Genomic DNA, 20771 nt, shown 5'->3' on the forward strand with positions numbered 1-20771 from the left:
CATGTCTCCTCCCTTACCTAAACCTTTCTAGCACTGATCACTGCCTTGCACTGCAGCACTTCCACCCTTTCTCCTGGTTGCCTCTTACTTCCTGGTCAGTAACATTTCTTCTTTTTCTGCAGCTGCTGAAGTTCCCCTTACTTCCCTGCCCACGATATGAGGAGTTGCAGAAGGAAACTCGTCAATCAGCTGAATACGTGAACAAAACGAAAGAGAACCTGGTAAGAATCCTGGTGGGGTGATGGAGGGTCTGTGGAGGATGCAAGAATGGATAGGAATGTCTGTATGACGATGGAACAGGAACTCAGGAAGATCAGAGAGGTGGATATGAGAAAGAGGCCTCTAAGCATATAGAGAGGGGAGCAGAGGAGGAACGCAGCTGAAGGTCTGTAGAAGGAAGGCGGGAGTTGTGTAGGTGGACATAAGACACTGGTAAGAAGAAGGGGAGGATTGCAGGAAACTAATGGGGCTGAAGGATGGGAGTTTGAGGTCTAATGGAAGGGTGTATTAGCAGAACAAGCTTTGCCATCATCTTTTGGCTTTACTAGAGCTGGAAAAGACCAACTCACCCGGGAGGGTCTCCTGGTACTGAAACAGAGCGAGGTGAAGAGCCAGGCCTTTAGTCTCTTGTGGAATTCACTCACTGTCACTCCCCACAATGACATGCACACAGTTTGTTTCTTACCCGTTGCTGGCGCCTGTGTCACTCTTTTTTGCATTCTCCTTGATTGGCCAGTTCTGGCTAAATGTAACTTCTGATCCATTCCGTGGAGCAGGGACCAAGCACTGATTCATTCAAGTTAATCAGTGCCCGCCCGCTGCTTCCTAATGGGATTGAGGTGCTATTCCCCGCCCCCACTTTCCCTGTCTGCTGCTCCCTCCTAATCACTTTTTGTACCTGTTTATTTTCCTTGTTGCACTCCATAAGAGTGCTTGTATTTGAATCACTCTCTCCCACTCCGGATTCTTGCTTGCTTGTCCCGTCCCCTAGCCTCTGTTGCTTGCTCCCTCCTGCACCCTGTGACCGCTTGCCCTGACCCTCTCCCACCGTTATGGGGTGTTGCTTGCTGCTTCCCTCCCTCCCGTTGCTGTTAGGGTGACCAACCGTCCGTATATTTCACGGACTGCCCGTAATTTGGGCCTCTCCGTTGTCCGTCAGTGTTTCTTCCACGGACGCATTTTGTCTGTAATTTCAGACATTTGCTTGAGCTGCCCCCTTCAAGCAGCCTGTAACTCTCACTGCAGGGGCAGCTCACGCTCCTGCTGTGATCTGTGGCCTGCAGCAGCCCCCCCGACCTGGCACAGACTGCTATCAGCCCATTATCAATCTGTATGTCGGCCTCATTATCACATACAGAGCGTTAACAGGCCTCTCTGCCCAGTGACAGCATTTCGGATCAGGTGTACTTTTTCATTGGGGGAGAGGGGGCATGTAAGATCTGAGAAGCCTTCAGCTTTCATCTTTTTTTTCACATTTTTTTGAATATGCAGACTTGGGTGTGTTTCACTCGCATACACAACAGATGCAGTGAGTGCAAGGTTCTTTCGACCTAAAATAAACTTATTTTGACTTGTGCTAGTGTTGCTTATCTATTTACTCATGCACTATTGCGCGCCTTCCTCTGATGTGTGATGCAAAACGTACCTTTTGTCCCGAATTTTTGTCCTGAATTCTTACCTTCTGTCCTGAATTTGTGTCCAGAATGTTGACCCTTTGTTCTGAATTTTTGCACTCACTGGCCTGAATTTGCACCCTTGCCAGTTGGTCACCCTAGTTACTGTGCTTGCCTTCTCCTCTATCCCTCGTGTTTCTTCTTTCGTCTTTCTTCTGTTAATTGTTGCACAAACCACCCACCACCCATGTTACTCCTTACCTTCTACACTGTGTGCTTACCCCTCAGCTTTTTCCATTATGTGTTCATCCACTATCTGCACCCAAGCATCTAACACTTTATTTCAGTTCAGTGTAGTACGGCCAGCAGCAGCTGTTTTGACTTCTGTATACGACCTGTGTCGTTTTATAGTGCCTGTATACTACCTGTCGTTTTATAGTGCCTGTCCGTTGAGTGTCCACTCTTCTATTGAGCGACTCTTATGTTATTTTCAGGACTATGTCCTTTTTACCACATATTTCTTTGTGTGCGCCAAGTTCCCTGCACTACTTTATGATTCTAGCGGAAACAGCACCTTATATTCAAGCTCGCATCCACAGTTCTAGCGCCTCCTCTTAACCAACCCGGATAACAAAGTACTCCTTTTCCAGTCTCTGAAAGATCCCAAACAATGGCCCTGATTTATTTCACGAACAACTCGAAGGTACAACTGGTTCACACGTATTGGAAGCTTTTCAGGTATCGCGTGCACTTTACAGGCGAACAGTGTTTTTCGAAATGCTCGCTTTTGTCATTATTTTTAAATATTTTGTACATGACTGCCAGGTGAAACGTGTCCAAATGGCCCTCTGTGCTTGTTCTCGATGTCTATAAGTCTTGCAACGTGTTCTCTTCAGTGAGGTGCACACCGCTTCACTGCTCTGCCTTGAAGTCTGAAGCGCCAGACAATGGCCCTGGCATTCCATTCAGCAGATACTTGACATTCAGCACCTCTAGGCACCTTTTCGACACATTTTACGCTCTTCAAGTAATCCCTATGTTCTTTCAGATTGGTGATTTACCTGAAATTAGCAGAAGATGTTACCTGCTTCATCTGATACTGTGGCAAATGTGTGTACATAAAAATTATGTGAAAGATGATTCTCTTTGCAAAGCCTGTTGCCCTCCACCCCCTCTCTGTATTGGTGGGCATTCCTGTGATTCCCCCTCCAAGCCGTACACCCAGCCAAACCACCCCCCTCCTTCCATTTTTCTCTACAGTCTGTGCCACATACCTCTGAGGCCAGGAGTCGCAGAAGTACGGAGACGCACAAGTGTGGAGAAGTGTGGCTCACTGGTTAGAGGAGGCAGACCTGGAAGCAGAGGTCAGCCCGGGACCAGGGTTCAATTCCCGGCTCGGCGGGGTCTTGAGTCCTAAAATGTCCATGGACTCGACAATTCTCGCTCCGGTGCCTCCTCGATTCACGGGTTCACACTTTGCGACTCTGGGCAATAGCTTGCTTAATCTCCACAACGGCCCCTCGCGGCGGGATGCCTGACTTTCACCTTGCGGATACCCTGCCTGGGTTATCTCACAAGGGAATACCAGGACGGGTTCCCTAAGCAAGCGCTTAGAAACTGCTCGGTGATTTGCGCTATATAAATTCCTGTACATTTACATTTACAAGTACCAGGGGTTTTAAAAGCCAATCCAGTGGTCACAGCTGCTGCCCTGCAGTGTCATCTATGGAGAACACTGTCCATAATCCAACCACTTAGGATGTGAATCAGGGTTTATAAAGACGACTTTGTACAAATACAGATGGTCTGGGTTCTTGCTGCTACCAACATGAGCTTTTTTTTATCCTGCTGAGAAACTCTTTGCTGTTCTCAATGCAGATCTAGTGCTGATCAAAATCAGGGAGCTGCTGTTCTACTAATATCCGATATTGTTTAGCAATGTTTTTTTTTAAAAGAACCTGGAAATTCATGAGCTTTGGCGGAACCAAGTCCTAGGGGAGGCTTTAGCCACGTATAAGGTGCCCGGACTGAAGCATCCCGCGCGTGCACTGGAGGGTGCCTGAGTAAAAGGAAACCAGGAGTAAATATATACATCCTTCTGATTCACGGCATTATGAGACCTTTAAGTCTACGAGATGCCTCCTCGTTCTTCCAGATGAAGCGGGTACATGAAAGGGAACAACATTCCTCGGTCCTGTTGTTTGAATCGCCAGTGGCAGCACCGGGAATGATTCAGCAGGTAGCCTGGGCTTCTATTACATCTGCACAGATGTGTGGGAAGATGAGGTTTATGAAAACATCCTCCTCAGCGGAGCAGTGTAGAGTGGACGAGTTACTATAAGATTTGGATCATTATTTAGGATGAGTGACTGCCCACCTCAAGGATACAACGCTGTCAGGCTGAAGCCTCAAACCCTGGATGCTGTAGTACAGAGCAGACCGGCGTACCTTAGGGCAATGAGTACATTATTTATGCAGTCACAAAAGAATAATACGGTCAGAATGCAAAACAATAGAATTCCTAAACCCAACCAGCAGAGTACCGTAAAATTTTAGTAACAAAGTGACACCAAAGTGACAAATTTAATAAGGGGATTTAAATATTCGAATTTTGAAAGTTTTTAGTAGAAATGATGCTAAAATATTAAAGTGCCATTGGTAGTCAATGGTCGCGGTAGACTGAAATCCTGGCGCAGTCTGAGGCTGAGTGCACTGGAGCACAGGTCTGATACACCAACCATTTATGTCCTGGTGACAGATTTTACCTTCTGGCTCCGTCTTTAAGTCGCAACGAACCACAGGAGTACAATTCCAAGGTCCTCACAAGAGCCACTTAGAGGCTCACAAAGGGTCAGGGAGAGGCCAACAGCATGATCCGGTCCAGCCTGGTCAGCTGGGTACTTCCAGGTAAAGCAGCTTGTTGTCTCTCTGCGGCCACACAGGAGGCCAGCCTACTGATTTTCAGCAGTTCCATAAACTTTAATAACTTGGTGGCTAGAGGTACCGCTTTCATTCCTGGCAGTAGCTGGTGGGTGAGAATGACTCCTTGGCACATCAATGGGATAAAAGTTCCCATGGGTGGCCCTATCCACCTTTTCAGCAGTTTTTGTTTGCCTTACTGAAAATAGGGTCGACATTCCATATGTCACTGCATTTTCAAGATGGCTGATGTCTTCAGTCACACTAAACTTTGGTCACAGAAGTCTGTTGTGGGGGGTAAGCGCAGTACTGTGGTAATTTTAATGTCTTCTCACATCAAACACTAAAATCCAGTTTGAGGCAGGCTCTGTACCCACAACAAACCCAGAGCCAGATATTTAGTAGAACAAAAGCAGGGTACTCCTTCAACCAGGCAGCGGATACCCAAGAATTGGCTCAGTATCTGTTCTCTCCCTTTCAAATGTGCCCCACATGTTACACGTGGCTCAACAGACCTGTCAAGCAGGATTTGACCCTCGCCTTTCAGAAGGAAGTGCACAGCCCACACCCTTTGTGTTCTGTGGACTTCAGAGGAGTCCTCTCTGCACATTCACATCAGCCTATTGTTTGCTCCTGGTAGTCATTTCACACCTTTTACACACCGATTCAAGGCGAATCACTGGCTGGGAGAAGATGGGGACCCAATGCAGATGAACTTCCAGGCAAGGAAAAAGTAGCCTTCTAGGTGTTACTGTTCCTAAAAAAATTTTTTAAATCCAACTGTACCGTTGAATTGAATTTCCAATAAAAGTTAAAAATGTAGATATTTAAACAACTACGCGGTCTCATTCCCCAGTGACAGTATTAGTATTTGACATCACTTCCAAGTGTTACTCTCTTTGCCAGTCAGCCTGAAAATAGGTTTTATTCACTGCAAGGACATGGTAACAATATATTTGTACATGTCCTACGTTTAAATACCATGCACCATGCCTTGTGGGCTACAAAGCCTATGTAGGGGTGACGTGTCATCATTTAAAAGGGAGGTTTTGACAGGTTGAAAGGGTTTGACAGGTTGAACTACAGTTTTTACAATGCTTGGGTCAGGCTGTAGTAATATTTCTGAAGCAATGTTTGCAATGCCACTGTTGTAGATGGCACAGCAGATGCTTTTGTCCACTAGTTGCATTTAACTTTAAGTAGGGACCTGTGTGCAAGTTAAATATGTATTTTGGGAGTGTGCCAATGCAGCAGTGTTTGAAAGGGAGCACAGGCACTTTCTGCTGGTTAGCAGGGGTAAAGTGCACAGAGTTCTAAAGCCAACCACAAAAATATAGTCCAGCAAAGGCGGTGGTCATGCAGTACGGGTGGGTTTTCTACAAGTACTCTTAGCAGAGGGGTTCAATCTAGCGCCAGAAGCAAAGGCTTTCATGACCAGGAGAGCATGCCTGTCTGGGAGCAAGGTCAGCAAAGTACCCTAATAGACGTTTCCACCTGGTCAAATGCTTTCTCACCATTAAGGGAAAGAAAGTGCATCTGCTCATTGCCCTGATCTGGAAAATACATGAGGTGTAAGTTGTGAGGAGCACTGTCGAACCTCCCCCTCTTCACAAATCTCTCCGAATCTCTATCTGCTGGTGAAGAACTGTTCCATCCCGTGCGGAAGTTACCATACCCAAGGCTTCGTTGCTGCGTTCAGGAGCCACGTGGACCTGTCGAAGGAGCCGTGGCCATATAACTCTCGTCCTTTGGAATGTCAGAGATTATAGCTGCAGACTTCATTCGGGGACAGCACCCCTAACAAGAACAGGTACACTTTCATTCATTGCGTAACCAGTGTCAAGTTACATAACTTCTGAAAGGATCAAGTAAAACCTTCCTCAACAGGGACTTTCCTTTGGTTCTTGTCGGTAGGTAGCATCTGCTCCAGTCATCTGGTGCAACTATGCAGATCTAATCTTTCAGATTGAGTGAGCGACGGCTGAGACGGACCATCCAGGTAGTTCACAAAGCAGCATGCTTGTCATCACACTGGCAGGCATACAGTGGAGATTGGTAATGACACAAATAAGAGGGTGGCTGTCTAGGAACCCTCCTGGCGTCTCCATGGTCGCTGAGGACCCATGCTACTGTCCACCTTGGCTTTCCAGCCTGAGCTCGAGGCCAAAAGCTTATCAGCCTTCGCGCCTCTCTGGTAGCCCCAGCCTTCTCTCCAGGTGTCCATCGTATGATTTTTAAGCTCACACATCGCCACCTGACAGCTAGTCCACCTCTGGTGTTTGCACAATCTTTCTTGGAGCTGAGATTGCAAGCCCAGAAGCGGTCCCCTCAGTGTAGTCCTTTTGTGGGGTGTCCCTTTTGAAAGATGACTCCTTCACTGGCGAGAGGAGCCTTTTTACAGCACTGCCAGAGGGACAGAGATCTTGTCATTCAGGACAGAATGTTCAGTGGTTTCCAAGTGAACGTTGAATTGATGGAATTCCAGAAACTGGTATTCCAGCCCCTTTCTATTTCACTGGACCAGACGCCCAGCAACATATTCTATCTGCAGTTTTTTCTACTACTGTATCCCCTACGGAAACTCTGTTTTTACTGAAGTAATATCGCCAACTGTTTGCATCTTATTTATTCTCTTTCTCTCACTATAGGGACCTTTGTAACATACGCATTATGGCTTTTGACATGAAGTGAAAAAACTGATTTCTGCAGATGTTGGGGATCATAAAGAGTTTGCTAAGTCTGAATGGACTGTAGGAGAGGCATGGCATAATCCTTTCTGGGCAACCGACAGGGCAGAGGCAATAAATAGGCTATTCCATAAATATGTTAAGAAAAGTGACTCCTAGGTTACTTGAAAAGGAATGGTGGTCAGCTGCTGAACGAGAAAGACAACAGAGTCCGCTGTGCAGGGGCTGCAGTATATCCTCGGGTGGGTGCATGTTGCAGAAGTCAACAATGACCAGTTATTTGAAGGTTTGGAGTCCAGCAGGGCTGAGTGTTGAGGTCGTAAACGATGCCTCCATGGTTGCCCAAATAGTATGGGCTAGCATCTCTCCCTTTGCCCCCCATGCAGTGGAAGGGCTTTAGTCTTCAGTTTATGCTGTCTTCAAAGCCATAAAGAATCTTTCCTCACAAGAACAAAATAAATTGGAATGTGGCTTCTTAACCATTGGGACGGAGGCCTCCAAATAGTCCGCTTTTAACACCAGTTTCTTCTTAGACGATAGGCACACAAACTTGGTTCTAGTGCTTACTGTATTTATTTATTTATATTATTGAAAAAAGTTTTATATAGCGCAAACTAGACCGTGGAAGAGTATCTGATCGCATTAAAAATGTTACATCAAATAGATTGATTGCTACAATAGGTACAAAAATTAGAGTAGATAGTAGGGAAATCATACGTGATGTCACACATTAGTTGTGGGTGTGAGTGTACTTGAGAGTGTCTTAGCCATTGGTCCTTAAAATCCGGTGTAAGTCCTGTTTGGTGAGCTCAGTCAAGTGTTGGGGTCTAGTAGGGATTTGTTCATTTCAAAATAGTTTAAATTCTTTTTTGAAGGAAGTGCTTTAAGGGTTCATTCCGATTTCCAGCGGCAGGGCATTCCAGATTCTCCAACCTAGTCTGGATAAAGTACGGTTATATGTTTTCTTTTTCCTTAATGTTTGCTCTTTCAATAACCAGGTGCTGGTGCTTCTCGACGTTTTGCCACCGCCCGATAGTTCCAGTTAATCGGCTATATACCTTGGTGTGTTGAAGTGCAAGGCTTTGTGTGTCATACAGGCGATTTCTAGCTGAGTTCTTGCCTCATAAGGGAGCCAGTTCAGTGACTTTAGATCAGGGGTGATGTGGTTGTTCTTTTTGGAACCCGTGACGAGTCTTGTGGCCGCGTTGAGAGAGGCTCTTAGTGGTGCAACTCTGCATCTTGACAGACCACATGAGGTTGCATTCTCATAGTCTATTCTGGGTATCACTAGCGTTGCACTGCTGATTTGAGGTCGTCGGTGGGGAGGAAGGGTGTTAGTTTTCTAATAATGTTCATATGAAAGTTTGCTCCTCTAGTGGCTGTACTGAAGCGTTTCTGCATCTTGAGATTTTTGTTGATTGTTAATCCCAGAGATCTTGCGGAATCTATGATGTGTGGTTTGCGGTGGAAGGCTGGTCAATCAATCAATCAGTGACACTTATAAAGCGCGCTACATACCCGTAGGGTCTCAAGGCGCTGGGGGGGGAGGGGGGTGCCGCTACTGCTCGAACAGCCAGGTCTTCAGCTTCTTCCTGAAGGAGAGGTGGTCTTGGGTCAGGCGCAGGTCGGTCGGGAGGGAGTTCCAGGTCTTGGCGGCCAGGTAGGAGAAGGACCTTCCTCCTGTAGTCGCTCTTCGGATGCGGGGGACGGCGGCGAGGGCGTGGTTGGCTGATCGGAGGTGGCGTTTGGGAGCGTAGAAGTTGACTCGGCTGTTGAGGTAGCTCGGGCCTTGGTCGTGAAGGGCTTTGTGTGCGTGGGTGAGGAGGCGGAAGGTGATTCTCTTGTTGACGGGGAGCCAGTGAAGGTCTCTCAGATGTCCGGAGATGTGGCTGGTTCGTGGGATGTCGAGGATGAGTCTGGCTGAGGCGTTTTGGATCCGCTGGAGTCTCTTCTGGAGCTTGGCGGTGGTACCGGCGTAGAGGGCGTTGCCGTAGTCCAGTCGGCTGGTGACGAGGGCCTGGGTGACGGTCTTCCTGGTCTCTGTGGGGATCCACCAGAAGATCTTCCGTAGCATGCGTAGGATGTTGAAGCACGCCGAGGAGACGTTGTTGACTTGCCTGGTCATGGAGAGGGAGGAGTCCAGGATGAAGCCCAGGTTTCGTGCATGGTCTGTCGGTTTGGGTGCGGTGCCCAGGGCGGGAGGCCACCAGGAGTCGTCCCAGGCGGAGGGTGAGGAGCCCAGGATGAGGACCTCCGTCTTGTCCGAGTTCAGTTTCAGGCGGCAGGTCGTCATCCACTCGGCTACCTCTTTCATCCCTTCGTGCAGGTTGGCTCTGGCGGCGGCGGGGTCGTTGGTCAGGGAGAGGATCAGCTGGGTGTCGTCGGCATAGGAGATTATGCTGAGGTTGTGTTTGCGTACGGTGGCCGCGAGGGGGCTCATGTAGACGTTGAAGAGGGTGGGGCTCAGAGATGATCCTTGGGGGACGCCGCAGATGACTTCGGAGGCCTCTGACTTGTACGGTGGTAGGTGGACTCTCTGTGTTCTTCCGTCGAGGAAGGAGATGATCCATTCCAGCGCCTTGTCCTGGATTCCGATGTTGCTGAGGCGCTGTACTAGGGTGCGGTGGCAGACCGTGTCGAATGCCGCGGAGAGGTCTAGGAGGATGAGGGCCGCTGTTTCCCCATTGTCCATCAGGGCTCGGATGTCATCGGTGGCGGCGATGAGGGCGGTCTCAGTGCTGTGGTTGGCTCGGAAGCCGGACTGTGAGGGGTCGAGGGATCCGTTCGTCTCGAGGAAGGCGGCCATCTGCTTGTTGACGGTCTTCTCGATGACTTTGGCTGGAAACGGGAGAAGCGAGATGGGGCGGTAATTCTTGAGGTCGGTGGGGTCCGCTGTTGGTTTCTTGAGTAGAGCGCTGAGTTCGGCGTGTTTCCAGCTCTCAGGGAAGATGGTGGTATCGAAGGATGTGTTGATGATGTCTCGCAGGTGGGGTGCGATGACAGCGTCGGCCTTGTTGAAGACGTGGTGAGGGCAGGGGTCGGTCGGTGATCCGGAGTGGATGGAGTTCATCGTGCGGATGGTGTCTTCGGTGCTGATCGAGGTCCAGGCGTGGAGGGTGGTGGTGGGGGGTGGTTGTTCGGTCATGGTGTGCGTTGGTTGGTTGTTGAAGCTGCTGTGTATGTCCGTGATCTTGTTGTGGAAGTATGAAGCGAGGGAGTTGCAGAGGTCTTGCGATGGGGTGATGTTGTTGTTTCCTGCGCTGGGGTTGGAAAGCTCTTTCACGATGTTGAAGAGTTCCTTGCAGTTGTGTACGTTGTTGTCCAACCGGTCTTTGAATGCTGTTTTCTTGGCGGCGCGGATCAGCTGGTGGTGTTTCCGGGTGGCAAGTTTGTAGGAGGTCCTGTTGTCCGGTGTCGGTTCCCTTTTCCAGACTTTCTCGAGGGCTCGGCATTTCTTCTTGGAGCTCTTGAGTTCGTCGGTGAACCATGGGGCCTTCTTGCTGCCGGGTCTGCTAGGCGGGGTCCTCAGCGGGGCAAGTTCGTCCGCGCAGTTGCTGATCCACTTCGTGAGGTTGTCGGCGGCCTAGCTGGGGTTCGCTGAGCTGGCAGGAGGGTGCTGGCTCAGGGAGGTGGTGAGCTGGTCTGCTGTGATCTTGTTCCAGCTTCTGCGGGCGGCCTGTTGCTGGTGATGGTGGGTCGTCGTTCTCTTGAAGGTGAAGTGGACGCATCTGTGGTCCGTCCATTGAAGCTCTGTGGCGTGGCTGAAGTCGATGTCTGTGCTGGATGAGAAGACGGCGTCGAGTGTGTGTCCGGCGAGGTGGGTGGGGGTGGACACCAGTTGCTTGAGTCCCAGGTTGGCGAGGTTGTCGAGCAGGGTGCTGGTGTTGCGGTCGTTGTTTTTCTCTAGATGGAAGTTGAGGTCTCCCAGGAGGATGTAGTCAGCGGAAGGGAGGGCATGCGGGCTGACGAAGTCGGCGATGTCCTCGCTGAATTGCGTGCGTGGTCCAGGGGGTCGGTAGATCAGGGTGCCTCTGAGGGTGGTGTTCGGGTTGGTGTGGATCTGGAAATGCAGGTGTTCGGCGCTGGTCAGGGTGTTGTCGGTGCTGGTCGTGAGACGGATGGTGCTCCTGTGGATGATGGCGATGCCTCCTCCCATCTGGTTGGCGTTTCGGTCCCTCCGGACGATCTTGTAGCCCTCTGGGATAGCGATGGCGATGTCGGGAGCTGAAGAGGCGTTCATCCAGGTCTCCGTGCGGAAGGCAACGTCAGGGGCTGTGGCGTCTAGGAGGTTCCAGAGTTCGATGGCGTGTCTGTGGACGGAGCGGGTGTTGAGCAGGATGCACTTGAGGTGGGTGCTGCTGGTGTTCGACTTGGCGGGTGCTGGTGCGGGGCTGGTCCGGATGCAGGAGAACTTGCAGGCGTGGCAGCTGAAAGGTCCGTGGGTACGTCTAGGAGTGGCTTGATGGCAGTCTGGGAGTCGGCCGGTGTTGAGAGCGATGAGGGTGGCGGCGGAGTAAGTCAGGCGGGTCGGTCGGGATCTTCGTGGGCCAGGGGTCCTGGCGCTGGTCGCGATCCGGTTGCGGACGGGCGCAGACGGGCTTACCTTTGGCGCGCCTTCGGCGCACAATCGGCGCGCCCGCTGCGCGTTACCGCTGCGCGTTCGCACGGTCGCCATTTAAGGCGAAGTGCGCGGGTGGGCGGAGCAGCTGGGAGGCGGGAGCGGGGAGGGTACAGAAAGAAAAAGGGGCGGGGAAAAGCGGCGGTGGCGGGAAGGGAGGGCGGCGAGGTAGGCGGACAACAAGGAAGGAAAGCAAAACACGGGGAAAAATGGAATTAAAACAAAACAGGCACAAATAATCGAAAAAACAAGGGAAAAAATGAGAGAAAACAAAGCAGGCACAAATAAACGTCAAAACAAAGGGCAAAAACAACCGCAGCGGCGGCAGCCGGCAACCGGCAAACGAGTCAGCAGCGAGGCAGAGGGCAGGCAAGGGGCACACGCAGCAGCTGGTGGCCGTGCGGCGCGGGGGTGTCCCACAAGTGTTTCATCCCGTCTTTAATGTCGACTTGTCTTTGTGGAGGGGTAATTAGGAGGAATTCGGTTTTAAGCGCATTAAGTTTGAGTGTACATTCATATTTGATATTTTACCCAGTATGGATACATATATTATATACATTTTAATTTGAACTTCACCAATGCTTGTAATGTAGCACAACACAACCCTCGGTTCCAAATAGTGTCCCCGTTTCTTGTTCTCTTTCCTTTTATAGCACCAATCCCATCTCTGTGACTGAGTGAAAGTTGAAAATTAAACTAAGAAAGGCAGAGAAAAAATGACTGAGGAGGCGAGCCAAAAGCCATGCCCAGTGGTGGCTGGGCACAGCAGGGGTGGCCATCGAAAGCAGTTCATGAGAAGGCCATGTCCTAAAGGCCCTCACTGCACTGCTGTGAGAAGAGATGGCAGTGTTCAGCGGGGTTAGGAGAAAGCCATGCCCAGCGTCCTCTGTGCGCTGCTGTGAGTAACAATGACAGTGCGCAGCGGGGTTAGGAGAAGGCCATGCCCAGCGTCCTCTGTGCGCTGCTGTGAGTAACGATGACAGTGCGCAGCGGGGTTAGGAGAAGGCCATGTCCAGCGTCCTCTGTGCGCTGCTGTGAGTAACAATGACAGTGCGCAGCGGGGTTAGGAGAAGGCCATGTCCAGCGTCCTCTGTGCGCTGCTGTGAGTAACAATGACAGTGCGCAGCGGGGTTAGGAGAAGGCCATGCCCAGCGTCCTCTGTGCGCTGCTGTGAGTAACGATGACAGTGCGCAGCGGGGTTAGGAGAAGGCCATGTCCAGCGTCCTCTGTGCGCTGCTGTGAGTAACAATGACAGTGCACCGCGGGGTTAGGAGAAGGCCACGCCCAGCGTCCTCTGTGCGCTGCTGTGAGTAACAATGACAGTGCGCCGCGGGGTTAGGAGAAGGCCATGTCCAGCGTCCTCTGTGCGCTGCTGTGAGTAACAATGACAGTGCGCAGCGGGGTTAGGAGAAGGCCATGTCCAGCGTCCTCTGTGCGCTGCTGTGAGTAACAATGACAGTGCGCAGCGGGGTTAGGAGAAGGCCATGTCCAGCGTCCTCTGTGCGCTGCTGTGAGTAACAATGACAGTGCACAGCGGGGTTAGGAGAAGGCCATGTCCTAAAGGCCCTCACTGCACTGCTGTGAGAAGAGATGGCAGTGTTCAGCTGGGTTAGGAGAAAGCCATGCCCAGCGTCCTCTGTGCGCTGCTGTGAGTAACGATGACAGTGCGCAGCGGGGTTAGGAGAAGGCCATGTCCAGCGTCCTCTGTGCGCTGCTGTGAGTAACAATGACAGTGCGCTGCGGGGTTAGGAGAAGGCCATGTCCAGCGTCCTCTGTGCGCTGCTGTGAGTAACAATGACAGTGCGCAGCGGGGTTAGGAGAAGGCCATGTCCAGCGTCCTCTGTGCGCTGCTGTGAGTAACAATGACAGTGCGCAGCGGGGTTAGGAGAAGGCCATGTCCTAAAGGCCCTCACTGCACTGCTGTGAGAAGAGATGGCAGTGTTCAGCGGGGTTAGGAGAAAGCCATGCCCAGCGTCCTCTGTGCGCTGCTGTGAGTAACGATGACAGTGCGCAGCGGGGTTAGGAGAAGGCCATGTCCAGCGTCCTCTGTGCGCTGCTGTGAGTAACAATGACAGTGCGCAGCGGGGTTAGGAGAAGGCCATGTCCAGCGTCCTCTGTGCGCTGCTGTGAGTAACAATGACAGTGCGCAGCGGGGTTAGGAGAAGGCCATGTCCTAAAGGCCCTCACTGCACTGCTGTGAGAAGAGATGGCAGTGTTCAGCGGGGTTAGGAGAAAGCCATGCCCAGCGTCCTCTGTGCGCTGCTGTGAGTAACGATGACAGTGCGCAGCGGGGTTAGGAGAAGGCCATGTCCAGCGTCCTCTGTGCGCTGCTGTGAGTAACAATGACAGTGCGCAGCGGGGTTAGGAGAAGGCCATGTCCAGCGTCCTCTGTGCGCTGCTGTGAGTAACAATGACAGTGCGCAGCGGGGTTAGGAGAAGGCCATGTCCAGCGTCCTCTGTGCGCTGCTGTGAGTAACAATGACAGTGCGCAGCGGGGTTAGGAGAAGGCCATGTCCAGCGTCCTCTGTGCGCTGCTGTGAGTAACAATGACAGTGCGCAGCGGGGTTAGGAGAAGGCCATGTCCAGCGTCCTCTGTGCGCTGCTGTGAGTAACAATGACAGTGCGCAGCGGGGTTAGGAGAAGGCCATGTCCAGCGTCTTCTGTGCGCTGCTGTGAGTAACAATGACAGTGCGCAGCGGGGTTAGGAGAAGGCCATGTCCAGCGTCCTCTGTGCGCTGCTGTGAGTAACAATGACAGTGCGCAGCGGGGTTAGGAGAAGGCCATGTCCAGCGTCCTCTGTGCGGTGCTGTGAGTAACAATGGCAGTGCGCAGCGGGGTTAGGAGAAGGCCATGTCCAGCGTCCTCTGTGCGCTGCTGTGAGTAACGATCGCAGTGGGCAGCGGGGTTAGGAGAAGGCCATGTCCAGCGTCCTCTGTGCGGTGCTGTGAGTAACAATGGCAGTGCGCAGCGGGGTTAGGAGAAAGCCATGTCCAGCGTCCTCTGTGCACTGCTGTGAGTAACAATGACAGCGCGCAGCGGGGTTAGGAGAAGGCCATGTCCAGCGTCCTCTGTGCGCTGCTGTGAGTAACAATGACAGTGCGCAGCGGGGTTAGGAGAAGGCCATGTCCAGCGTCCTCTGTGCGCTGCTGTGAGTAACAATGACAGTGCACAGCGGGGTTAGGAGAAGGCCATGTCCAGCGTCCTCTGTGCGCTGCTGTGAGTAACAATGACAGTGCGCAGCGGGGTTAGGAGAAAGCCATGTCCAGCGTCCTCTGTGCACTGCTGTGAGTAACAATGACAGTGCGCAGCGGGGTTAGGAGAAGGCCATGTCCAGCGTCCTCTGTGCGCTGCTGTGAGTAACAATGACAGTGCGCAGCGGGGTTAGGAGAAGGCCATGTCCAGCGTCCTCTGTGCGGTGCTGTGAGTAACAATGGCAGTGCGCAGCGGGGTTAGGAGAAGGCCATGTCCAGCGTCCTCTGTGCGCTGCTGTGAGTAACGATCGCAGTGGGCAGCAGGAGTTGGTCATCCACAGTGGATTGGGTGCACAGTCTGTCTGCTGGCCAGAATTTCATGCCAACACCTGCTTAACACAGCCGACAGCCTACATAGTTTAGGTTCACTCCTCACTAAGAGAAGTGCAAGTTTTGCATCCTTAAAAACCATACCCCCTTCATTGTTTCTTGAGGTATGGGGTGGGGGGGGAGGTCCTTGGGTAACAGTTTGTTGTTGTTTCAGGGGGGGTTGGCACGGTCTGGACAATGTTCTGGTGGGGGGTGAGAACACGCACGGCAGGCGGGAGCAGGGTTCAATGGCTGCAAAGGGTGCTGGATGTTGAGCCCGGATGATGGGGCTGTAGAGCCCAGAGACACACTTTGTGTCCTCAGTTGGAATGTGAGGGGCGTGCTGGATAAGATCAAGCGGGGGCAGTTTTGAAACAGGCCAAGAGAGTGGGGGCGGATATTGTCCTACTACAAGAGACACACCTATTGGGGTCTAAAACATTGTGCCTTCAGAGGTTTGGCTATACGCAGGTCTTCCACACTGGATTTTCCAGAGGCTCCCGAGGGGTGGCCATTCTGATACATCGAAGGGTCCCATACGTCCACTCCACACACTGGCTTGACACACAGGGTCGCTACGTCTTTGTACAGGGCACACTAGGGGGGGAACAGGTAGTATTTGGTAGTGTATACGCTCCGCCTCCTCTGCACAGGTCCCTGGTGGAAAAAATTCTGGCGGTTTGGGCAGAAATCCCGACTGGACTGGCGGTCATTGGGGGAGATTGGAACGATGTGTTAGACCACGCAAGTGATAGGCACAGGCCGGGAGGGAGCAGGGAGGCGACAGGACACACCAAATTGCACGATCTGATTAGAAATCTTGGATGGGTGGACACGTGGAGACTGAAGCATGGGGCGCGGCGGGAGTACACGTTCCTCTCGGCGGTCCACAAATCGTTTTCCAGGCTCGATTATATATTTGTTCCCCAGGCGGCCCAGAATAGGGTGGAGGCAGCGGATATTCTGCCACGTAAGCTGTCGGATCACTCCCCTACGACTGTCAATATAGGCCTGAACCAACGGCGGCAGCCGTTTCGCTGGCGTCTTTCGGTCTGGCATCTGCAGTTGGGGGACTATCTGCAGTTGGGGGACTATCGGGCCTGAGACAGGCAATCGCGCACTATCTAGCGGACAATGTGGGGACAGTGGCGACCAAGGGGAACGGACCCAAGCGGACATTAAATTATGGTCCCGGATGCCGCTGACCATATATGGCAGATCGGCTATATTTAAAATGGTGGCCCTACCCAGACTACTATATCAGCTGCAGAATCACCAGTACTCGATCCAGCCCTCTTGGTTTAAACAGGTGGACTCCGCCCTTGGGCAATTCCTCTGGGTGGGAGGATCGATTAGGGTGGCGTTGCGCAAATGTTTTCGCTCCACGTATTGTGGTGGGCTGGCGACCTCAGATGTGCTTTCTTACTACCAGGCGTCCCATTTATTAGTATTAAATGATTGGTGGTACGGGGAGAGAAACGACCCGGCATATCACTAGAGAGGCTACTGATGGAACCGCGTACGATTCACACATGGCTGTATGAGACGAGGGGACGCAAGTCCCTGCCGCCAGCGACACAAGTGGTCTTTGAGGTCTGGAAACGGGCACTGCGGAGGATGGGGTGGTGGCAGACCCTAACTGAGGAAACCCCCTTATGGGGCTACGGCCGCTTATCAGGTTTGGCGGCCCTCTCCGGCTTTTCAGGCTGGGACGCAATTGGTATCTCCCGGTTGGGGGATGTTATGTCAGGAACAACGCTTAATTCATTCCAGGAGCTCAGCACTGCATTTCACATGCTCCGCACGCAGTTCTTTAGGTATTTACAGTTGCGCCATGCCCTAGCCCCAGATCTGGAGGGCTTGACGTCTCTCCCAGAGTTAAGTCCATTAGAGGCCCGAGTCTTTATGGGACACATAGACACAAAGAAGATCTCACGCATTTACCAGTCCCTGATCATACACTGTTCCTCAGATCTCCAGACGCTTAAGGAAACCTGGGAGGCAGAGGTGGGGCCGCTGGAGGAGGAGGATTGGAATGAGGCGATGGGGGGTCCCAGAGGGGCGGCCATATCGGTCCGTCTTCGTCTGATACAATTCAAATACTTTCACAGGGTATACTATACCAGACAGAGGCTTTGGAGGGCGGGCCTGATTGGCTCCCCAGACTGTACTAGGTGTGGGCACGAAGAGGGCACCTTCTTTCATACAGTATGGAGTTGTGAACGGCTGAGTAGATTCTGGAATGGCGTATGGAATGGATTGGACGAAGCGTTGAGTTGGGTGCTCCCGCCCACACCGCGGTTGGGGTTGCTACATGTCCTAGAGGGGGTGGGAGGCAACATATACAAGACACCTGCTCTTGCTAGGCCTCACATGGCCAAGAGAGACATTGCAAGTGCCTGGAAGAACCCGCAGGCCCCATCGCTAGTAGCATGGAAGAGAGGCCTGGATTTCTGTATGGGGATGGAGAAACCCATATTCCTGGCTCGAGGCTGCCCTAGCAAGCACTTCAAGATTTGGAAAAGATGGGCGGACTATAGGGGTATCTGGTTTGAGCCACCAGCGGAACCAGACCCTGTTCTTGAGGCTTGAGTCGGCTCTGGTCTGGACTATGTGTGTGTATAGGACAGGACAGGTTGAGTATCGTGCAGGGGGGGAAGGGATCCGGGTGGGTTGAAGTTTGGGATGGTGGGGGGGGGGGGGGGATGGGAGTTGGGAAGGGGCAAGTTGAGTTGTGTACATTGATCCCGATGCCATGATTATGAACAAAATGATGGATTACGCTATGGTTTCCTGCTGATACCTCTGGGGTACAGGGGTCTGCGACTTCTTTTTGTTTTTCACCTATGTGATCTATCAATAAAAATGTGTTTTCAAAAAAACAAAACCATACCCCCCCTTTGATCAATCTACATCAACTTGAAGGCTGGATATTTTTGGAAATGTTATAAGGCAGTCCCGAAATCTCTTAAAAAAATAAATGTAATACTCTCCTTTAAAATGGGATTTCCCATCGCTGTTGTTGGTTTGTTGTGAATCCAATGGACACCATTTTCGAAAGGCAAGGCAAAATCTGAACGCCTTGTGGGAGAGGGGTTTGTATTTGGGGAGCACGGGCAAAGCAATAATACAATATCTTTACATCTTATAGTATGTTCTTGTGTCCTGTCCGCGTCTTCTGTTTTTTTCAATAGTCTTGCCACGTCCAATGTCTGTCTCTGCAGCAGCTGGTATCTGTTAGTGCACTAGTAACGTGCAAACGTCACCTCCCTTCTCCCCCCTTCAATTAACAAGGTACGGAAAGCCCGGAGTGAGACAGTGTTTCTGGGCATTGAGCGACCTCCGCTTTGTGAACAGAAAGTGACTTCTCAGGGATAGTATCTGAAAAATTTGGACTTTAGCCTCTGAAAGTGCCCACTCATCACAGGCCCACAGACGACAGATCCTTCCATTGGGAGTGCCTTTTTAGTTCTTGCTCTCGTTCTCTTCTTCTCTGTAGCAGTCACTCTGCCAATCATGTACCTTCTTTCTTCAATCAGAAGTTAAAACCCCCACAACCCTTCCAACAAACAGAAAATGAAGTAATCGCTCCTTCCAGGAATGTCGGACTCTAGCTCCCTTTGACCATTTCCCTTTTTCTGGCAGAGCTTCTTGGCGATGGTGGCGAACAAGACTGGGATCAAGGAGATATCATTGGAATCAGTCTGGTCTATTTACGATACTCTCTTCTGCGAGGTCAGTGATCCCTCACGTAGTGAAAGTGTCTCTTCTGCCACTGTCATTCTGTGCTCCTACTTAAAACCTTGCATGCCCACATGGCACTCTACAGAGTAATCACATTTGCTGGGGGATTTGAATCTCTTTTTAGAGTCGCCATAACCTGAGCCTGCCCGCCTGGGCCACCACGGAAGTCATGAAACGCCTAGAGGACCTGAAAAACTTCAGCTTCAGATTTCTTTTTGGGATTCACAAGACTGTGGAGAAATCTCGTCTGCAAGGGGGTGAGTCAGGCATTCCAACAGGGAAACCAGCACCAGCAGGGTGTAGAATGTGGGCATGTGCTGGGAGGGGAAGCATAGATACCTGGAGTGAGAGTCAGGCACACCTGCAGGAAGAATGTCAGATAGAGAGCTGCCTGACACGGCTCAGGGATGTGAGTGAGTGAGTGATGTGTGCGGGGGGAGGCCATGCTTACAGAGAGGCACCTTCAGTAGACATCTCTAGATAGAGCGCTGCCTGGCACGGCTGAGGGATGTGAGTGAGTGATGTGTGCGGGGTGAGGCCATGCTTACAGAGAGGCAGCTTCAGTAGACCTCTCTAGATAGAGCGCTGCCTGACATGACTGATGGATGTGAGTGAGTGAGTGATGTGTGCGGGGGGAGGCCATGCTTACAGAGAGGCAGCTTCAGTAGACATCTCTAGATAGAGCGCTGCCTGGCACGGCTGAGGGACGTCAGTGAGTGATGTTCGGGATGTCTGCATTGAGCCGGCTGGATTAGGTTAACCTGCACGATCTTTAGTTAGTTAGGCCAGGAGAGCAAGGTTAGAACAACAGGCCCAAACATTGTGAAATTAAGTTGAGGGCTATAATCGGGGTGAAATTATACGTGGCTTGGGTGATGGATGGATGAGAGGTTGGGGCGGATAGAGTAAAGGGTTAGATGGACGTAGGAGGTTGGCAGAAATAGAAGGGAGTGGTGGGAGATGGAGGGGGCTAGTAGGTGAACACTGTAGTATGATAGTTGAAGGAGGTGGGCTGATGGAGGATGCATGGAGATGCAGAAGGTTTATGGTGGAAAACTGTGAGTGATAGCGGGCAGTGAGTGGACGGAGAAGGATAGGTGGCCAAGGAGAAGGCCATGCAGTGGGTGCAGAATTCAGTTTTTTCCATGCCTAATTGAGTCCGTGGAATGTTTGATCCGTAGATGAAGACACGCGCCTCTGGTCTGGGATTTAACTGCTAGCTGATGGAGAGAGTCTAGAATAGCTTGCCATGCACCTCCCTAATGTGTGTCATTTGTATGTATGCCAGGCAGTTCCTTGGCTGTAAGGTTCACCTTCTGATTGCTACGCGGGTTGTAGATGTTGAATAACAGGCTGTGCTTTACGTGTTCCATTGCGTTGGCACAGCGCCATATCATGGAAGTGATATTAATACCTGCAGAATGATCTGCTTGATTATGAACGTCGTAGTACATAAAGACTACATTGATTAAATAAAAAAGAAAATATTCTGGGCTGAGGTTGCCAAACATGCAGAAAGTTTTTGTGATCCGGTGTTTGAGCCAATAAAATCACTCTCGTGTGGTAGATTATTCCCCCCCGTGATTCAGCTGAGGCCAGTGGTTTTAGTGGTTGCATGGTTGGATTCAGA

The 20771-nt window shown here is 51.4% G+C and overlaps 1 protein-coding gene across 1 annotated transcript in view; it reads left to right on the forward strand.

The window, feature by feature from the left end:
* ACP2 (acid phosphatase 2, lysosomal) overlaps positions 1 to 20771 on the forward strand; it is a 214533-nt gene that overhangs the window by 122246 nt on the left and 71516 nt on the right. Inside the window, exons 5-7 of the mRNA XM_086959716.1 lie at positions 123 to 221; positions 19043 to 19132; positions 19266 to 19398. Coding sequence (XP_086815842.1) covers positions 123 to 221; positions 19043 to 19132; positions 19266 to 19398 — 322 coding nt within the window. The remainder of the gene's footprint in view (positions 1 to 122; positions 222 to 19042; positions 19133 to 19265; positions 19399 to 20771) is intronic.

This window comes from Lissotriton vulgaris, chromosome 2_2 (assembly GCF_964263255.1).
Source record: "Lissotriton vulgaris chromosome 2_2, aLisVul1.2, whole genome shotgun sequence".
Lineage (NCBI taxonomy): Eukaryota > Metazoa > Chordata > Amphibia > Caudata > Salamandridae > Lissotriton > Lissotriton vulgaris.